The sequence below is a fragment of the Oncorhynchus mykiss genome, chromosome 19, assembly GCF_057628025.1.
Source record: "Oncorhynchus mykiss isolate SJ-2025 chromosome 19, ASM5762802v1, whole genome shotgun sequence".
NCBI classification, from domain to species: domain Eukaryota; kingdom Metazoa; phylum Chordata; class Actinopteri; order Salmoniformes; family Salmonidae; genus Oncorhynchus; species Oncorhynchus mykiss.
The window spans coordinates 69,861,750-69,869,144 of record NC_143040.1 but is presented as its reverse complement, the minus strand read 5'-3'; the positions used below and the strand labels follow the sequence as shown (position 1 = coordinate 69,869,144).

Sequence of the window (7,395 nt, the reverse complement as noted above, 5' to 3'; positions counted from 1 at the left end):
TACAGGTTAGAGACAGCTGATTGACAATGGGAGGAAGTGTTTTCACTCTGTAGAGACTACAGGTTAGAGACAGCTGAGTGACAATGGGAGGAAGTGTCTTCACTCTGTAGAGACTACAGGTTAGAGACAGCTGATTGACAATGGGAGGAAGTGTTTTCACTCTGTAGAGACTACAGGTTAGAGACAGCTGATTGACAATGGGAGGAAGTGTTTTCACTCTGTAGAGACTACAGGTTAGAGACAGCTGAGTGACAATGGGAGGAAGTGTTTTCACTCTGTAGAGACTACAGGTTAGAAGACAGAAGAGTGACAATGGGAGGAAGTGTCTTCACTCTGTAGAGACTACAGGTTAGAAGACAGCTGATTGACAATGGGAGGAAGTGTCTTCACTCTGTAGAGACTACAGGTTAGAGACAGCTGATTGACAATGGGAGGAAGTGTTTTCACTCTGTAGAGACTACAGGTTAGAAGACAGAAGAGTGACAATGGGAGGAAGTGTCTTCACTCTGTAGAGACTACAGGTTAGAAGACAGAAGAGTGACAATGGGAGGAGGAGTTTCTATCCGAACAGTCAGCCACACAGGTTCCATGACTATTTTATTTTGTAAATCACAACAATGGCTCAATCTTGTCTCTTCTTCATGGTTCTCTGGTCTCTCTCTTATCAGCTTTAACGTAGAGCTAGTCAAGGGGTTAGGCTGAGTACATTTTACGTTCTGTGAGCTTGCGTTGCCTACCACTTTGCGACTGAGCCGTTGTTGCTCCTAGATCTTTCCACTTCACAATAACAGCACTTTCTGTTGACCGGGGGGAAGCTCTAGTAGGGCAGAAATTTGACAAACTGACTTGTTGGAAAGGTGACATCCTATGATGGTGTCACGTTGAAAGTCACTGAGCTCTTCAGTACGGGCCATTCTACTGCCATTGTTTGTCTATGGAGATTGCATAGCTGTGTGCTTGATTATACATACCTGTCAGCAACGGCTGTGACTGAAATAGCCAAATCCTCTAATATGAATGGGTGTACACACACCGCATAGCAAGCACTTATATCAGAGGACAGAGACAGAGGATTGGAAATCTATGTTTATTCAACAGACAAACTCTATACATTATTGACATGTAAAATAAAGCTAATTCTTCAATTACATTTTTTTTGTCTCAGTCTTATCAAGTAGTTGAAGTAATTGAGTTATTCTGTGTCAGTCAAGTAGTATTTAACTAAGTTGAATTAAAAACAGTAGCGCAGCAGACACACTACCGGCCACCAGATGGTGCTGTTTTACCAAAACCTGAGATTACACATAAAATAAATTAAACAAATGATTCCTATAAAACTCTATTAATCAAAATATAACCACTAAATAAAATCACCATTTCTGCTAGCAAAAGGAAAATTAAATTAACATGTATAAAATATCATACATTTAGGAAATGATATTAAATTTAACACACAAATATCAGCTCTTTTACACACAACTACAAGATGTAGACTTATTTGATAAAGGGATACAACAGGCATCATAACAGATATTGAATTGATCATAGGTCATTTGTATATGATATGCAGTGAGGTCTGAAAATGATTGACATCCCTTGAAAAAGATCATCAACAGTTACAGTGGTGTGTGTGATTGGTCTGGTCAGTTCCCGAGGCCTCGGCGACACTTTCCTCCAATCAGAATCTGTGGCCTCCTGACCTATTTCGGAACGCACCATGGTGGCTATGTGGGGAACCGGACTAGGACTGCTTCCTAGGTCAAAGTGCTGATAGCCAGGTAGGCTTCAGATCTGTGCTTCATCTTTAATAGGCTCTTCCTCTTCACTGATCTAAAACTAGTGGACAGGTGAAAGCAGACCCCCAACATCCACTATATTGTTCTGAATTCTCAGCTCAGTAAGTATGAGAGACAGGAGACAAGGAGATGATGCCCCTTTACACTACCGAGATCCACCCATGTGTGCGTTAGGGTAAGAGTTCCAAACTGATTAGGGTTCTGTCTCCATTCCAAACTGATTAGGGTTCTGTCTCCATGACAAACTGATTAGGGTTCTGTCTCCATGACAAACTGATTAGAACAGCCATTTCCTCAGACTGAGACAAAGGAATTGAATGGCATAATTTTGAAACAGATTAACCTTCTCTCTCTGCTTGCTATCCTATTCTTTCCCCCCTCCGTCTCTCCCCTCTTCTCTCTCTCCTCTGCATTTCTTCTCTCTCTAGTTCCGTTCGTCTTACACTACGACAGCCCATGGAGTGAAGGTGCCTGGCTCTGCAGGGGGGCACTGGAACCAAAACAACAACAACAACAGATCAGTGTGTGTCTCCATAGTTTTATTCAAGGACTGTTAGAGATGTGATGAACATACCAGTTTGGTGAAGCGATCCTCGCAGGCGTTGCGTATCCTCTCAGGTGTGGCCGGGCTGTCCAATCTGAAGGGCCCACTAAGGCCTGACTCCTTCCTGGCAGCGATGATGGCATCTTTGATGGCAAAAAACACAGAGGCCGCAAGGAAGAGAGGAGGCTCACCTATCGCCTAGATAGATAGATAGATAGATAGATAGATAGATAGAGAGGGAGATAGATAGAGAGATAGATAGATAGATAGATAGATAGATAGATAGATAGATAGATAGATAGATAGATAGATAGATAGATAGATAGATAGATAGATAGATAGATAGAGAGAAGTGTTAAGTATGATTAATTAAATGGGGGTTCCACAAGAATAAGAAGAGGGCTTCCTTCACAATAAGAGTCCCTACCTTGGAGGAGAAGATGGCCTTGTCGTTGGGGGCGTCTCGGAGCAGAGACACTGTGAGGTCAGTGGGGATGTCTCCAAAGGCGGGGATCTTGTACATGCCTGGTCCTCGCGTGAACAGGTATCCCTCGGGAGAATACTTCAGCTCCTCCAGGGTGTACAGACCCACACCCTGCATAAAGCCCCCCTCTACCTGTCCTATGTCCAGAGCTGGGTTCAGACTATTCCCCACATCTATGACGATGGAAGTATGAATGTTCTAATGGAGAGATGGAGGATATTGGTTTGTGTCTTATCAATCGATTCAGTCCTAAAATCGCTCAAGTACGCAAGAGAAGTGGGAAACACACACTAGCGCATCACTCACCTTGTGGCTGCCGGTCAGACAGTCTATCTCCACCTCAGAGCAGGCCACTCCATAACTGAAGTAGTTGAAAGGACGACCTGTGTTGGTCTCAAAGTCATAACCAAGGTCTGGAGTCCTGAGGAAGACATAAATAAACAGTTAATTACACCAAGAAATCTTTCTGGTGATTTTCGGTTCCAGTTGTGCCATTTAGCAACATTGTAGCCTAGCTAGCATTTAGCCTATCAATCGAACATTTGTAGTCTAGCAAGCATTTGTAGCCTACCTAGCATTTAGCAACATTCTAGAACAGCTAGCATTTAGCCTAGCTAGCAATTTCAGATTAGCTAGCATTTAGCAGCACTGTAGCAAGCTAGCAACCAGCTATGGTAGTTTATTGTGTTGCCTCACAGGCAAACTATTTGAAAAAAAACCCGAAATGATTCATGTATTGTTAAAACGGGTTTGGTAATAATACACTGCGTGTTATTTTCTTGTGACTGTGTACCAGGTAACGTACTTGTAGAATCCATTAGCAGACAGATTGACCCGGTCAAAGTAGGCAGCGTTCACCTGAAAACAGATAATGAGTAATTGATTAAAACACATGATGTTTAAAAGGAAGGGCACTCTGGGTTAAAGGCCCAATTCAAACATTTTTATCTCTATGTCGAATCATTTCTGGGTAACAATTACATACCTTACTATAATAGTTTTTTTTTTTTTTAATTACCCCTTTTTCTCCCCAATTTCATGGTATCCAATTGTTGTAGTAGCTACTATAGTAGCTACTAAAAACCTGCTGATTAAATTGTATTTTCAACCAACAACTATCAGGATATAGCACCTTTTTCACACTTTACAATGCTAGTTTCATCAGCTGTTGTACAATATGATACAAAACACAGGAAATAACTGGATTTTGACTGCATTGGGCCTTTAAAGACGAGCAATGATACCATCCAATTAGAAATAAGACTGTATATGATTGACAGGTACTGACCCAGTCCTCCCAGCATCCTTTAGGATTCTTGGTCTTGTAGGGTTCTAGACGGTGGAGTAGGATCTCACACGCATTCTAGAGAGAGAGAGAGAGAGAGAGAGAGGGGAGAGAGGGGGAAAGCGAGAGACAGAGACAGAGACAGAGACAGAGAGAGAGAGAGAGAGAGAGAGAGAGAGAGAGAGAGAGAGAGAGAGGGGAGAGAGGGGGAAAGCGAGAGACAGAGACAGAGACAGAGAGAGAGAGAGAGAGAGAGAGGTTGGTTAGAAGATTGGCTGCAGTAAAGAATATTGAAAGCAGTAGGTGAGTGTGTGTGAGTCTGTCTTACATGCACAGCGGCTCCGTTGAGGTCGGAGGAAGCAGAGGCAGCAGTAGGGCTGGTGTTGGGAACAGTGTTGGTGCTGGTCTCTGTGATGTGGATCTTACTGCTGGGGATACCCAGGGTCCTACTGGCCACCTGACACACACACACACACAAATATGTGGATGTATTTAATTATCCAGTGAATAACTAGTGTACTAGTTAGTGTAGTAGTTTAAATACCAGCTCTATAGAGAGAGAGCTCTGTTTCCATTAACTTCTCTAGTGATTCTTTGTCGACATTTAGAAAGTTCACGTAGAAAATAGGATGTGACAATTGCCAGCTTAACGTAATGACGTAACACCAACAACGAAAAACGTCCCCCCCCCCAAAAAAAACCTACAGTGGTTGAAATGTTTCCATGACTTATTTAGGCAAATTGAGCATTAATACACGAGTGACAGCCTGTGTCCCCCACTTATCTGGTTCATGTCCCACGGAAAGCCAGTGTGGATTCAATGCAATAACTGACTAATATTCTAATAATTCTCCTCTGCCAACATAGCGCCACGGTCCGTGCCATGATGAAAATGTCCAGTCCTATAGTTCTGAAATAATTGGATGGTGAAACATGCATTCAGCCGACCAGAAAATTAATTCTTGAAAGTCAGGACAATCATTATCCTGCAAAGAAACATTATTTGTATATTTATTTTGCAAGCAGTGGGCATATTATAATTAAAATATCAGCAAGCCTCCCCCTCTCCTGCCCTACAGGCCGTAAATCATTGGATCTAATTCATTTGATCAATCTGTGAGGCCTGTAGAAATAACATATATTTATGCTTCTTAATTAACCCTCCTGCTGTGTACTGGTGGAATTGGACCGATTTACACGTTTTCTCTCTGAGAAAATGGTCACATGAGGTCACATGACTTTGTCCACGAAGGGCATCTGAACACACAAAATACACTTTGATGAATTTCATTACACTTTGGGTGTTTTATTTAACTTTGGTCCACCTGTGGTGTTCCCGGTCAATAATGACCGGTCATTAGAAATGAACGGGTGAGACTACAAATTAGTGTTTAAAATTGAGTTCGGACACATGCCCATTCATCAGATGGACACACTTCCTCTCCCAGACCCCCATGTGCATGTGTGTTTCAGCACATGTACCAGTTGTTAAAGTACTATGTGAATTTCACCAGGTTCATATATTAATATGTTGTGTTGATTTGATTTGTTATGCTGCATGCCTGCCTCCTGGGAGTAGGGGAGTGTGTACTAACATGTTGCCCTGCGGTGCATCCTGGGAGTAGAGGAGTGTGTACTTACGTTATGCCCTGTGTGCATCCTGGGAGTAGGGGAGTGTGTACTAACATGTTGCCCTGCGGTGCATCCTGGGAGTAGAGGAGTGTGTATTTACGAGTTGCCCTGCGTGCTCCTGCTCCAATCATTTTGATGCACTGAGAGAGGTAGGCACGCTTTTTCTGTCTTCAGAAAAGTTTGATTCTTTTAATTACAAAGTCATACACACAGTGTTTTGTTCATGAATAATGTTGTATATTTAGAGGTTACTCATAAGTGGATGGTATTGTTAAGATGCACCTGTAGCTACTTTTTAGGATGATGTCAACATTCTGAATTCAACATGTGGTTAATAGCTAGCTAAGGTATTAGCAGGCTACTGTATGTGTGAACGATGGCTAGCTCCTCGAATGATCCCAGTCCCTCCTATTGTGCATCTGTTGTAGAAAGAGGCGACGATTCGCAGAACATAATGTGGCTCTACAAATGTTTTATTTCCTTTTCGATGCAGATGCAGGATGCAGACAGTGAACTCTGCTTAATTAAAACTACCTGATCTCCAAAGTCCCACGTCTATAGTCTCAATCAACCACACACAACGCAGAGCTACAGCGGTACAGTACAGCACTGGTCGCACACGCACACAGACAGACAGACAGACAGACAGACAGACAGACAGACAGACAGACAGACAGACAGACAGACAGACAGACAGACAGACAGACAGACAGACAGACAGACAGACAGACAGACAGACAGACAGACAGACAGACAGACAGACAGACAGACAGACAGACAGACAGACAGACAGACAGACAGACAGACAGACAGACAGACAGACAGACAGACAGACAGACACACACACACACACACACACACACACACACACACACAAACACACACACAAACACACACACACACACACACACACACACACACACACACACGCACACACACACACACACACCCCTTCTTAGCTTCCATGGCAACCCCCAGGGGAATCTTTCCCCAGTAGAATCTTTCCCCCACAGGAACCACACCTGTTGGCATTCTCACAAACAATCGCAACATTGTTTCAATAGTATATAGAACTTTTCTCACAGCTCTGGTATATAAATCTTTTTTGAGGCCTTGCTCACAATTCATTCTGTGGCAGCACAATGACCAAACGATATACTGTATGTGAGGCTTTTGATCATATCTTGAATCATGACACTGGTGAAGAGGAGAGAGTCCTTGTTAAACTTTGACACAAAGTAGTCTGTGATAAAGAGCACAATATGTTTCATCTGAGTATTTGTTATAGTCAAAATAATCCATACATTATGCTTTTTTTTAAACTCAAAAACGAGTTGCATGAGCTCAGGTCAATGAGTTCTACAGGTCATGAATAGCAAATAGAAGTTCAAAACATGTAATAATCACAAGAATATAAGTTGATAACAAGATCTAACACAACATTAGGTGATAATATGGATTTATAATCAACTATAACGGGGTGGTCATTGTGGACCGGGAACACAGAATTAATTAACATGAAACGAACACAACAGGAGGGTTTAAAAAGCCCGTGTTAACTTCCCATCTGGTTATTTTCATCACAAGTCATTGTCACCATAATGTACATAGGCTATTAGGTTATGGGTTTCCTAGAGAACATTTTTGAGTTGCA

The 7,395-nt window shown here is 42.3% G+C and overlaps 1 protein-coding gene across 6 annotated transcripts in view; it reads right to left on the bottom strand.

The window, feature by feature from the left end:
* Nucleotides 1-1,071: 1,071 nt before the first annotated feature.
* The window catches only part of xdh (xanthine dehydrogenase), a 50,680-nt gene continuing 44,356 nt past the window's right edge, over nt 1,072-7,395 (bottom strand). For all 6 annotated transcript variants that reach the window (XM_036955272.2, XM_090211629.1, XM_090211628.1 and 3 more), the window contains 7 exons: nt 4,438-4,566; nt 4,113-4,187; nt 3,630-3,682; nt 3,131-3,245; nt 2,768-3,022; nt 2,371-2,538; nt 1,072-2,286 (listed from right to left, as the gene is read on the bottom strand). In XM_036955272.2, coding sequence (XP_036811167.2) covers nt 2,236-2,286; nt 2,371-2,538; nt 2,768-3,022; nt 3,131-3,245; nt 3,630-3,682; nt 4,113-4,187; nt 4,438-4,566 — 846 coding nt within the window. In that variant the 3' untranslated portion in view covers nt 1,072-2,235. The remainder of the gene's footprint in view (nt 2,287-2,370; nt 2,539-2,767; nt 3,023-3,130; nt 3,246-3,629; nt 3,683-4,112; nt 4,188-4,437; nt 4,567-7,395) is intronic.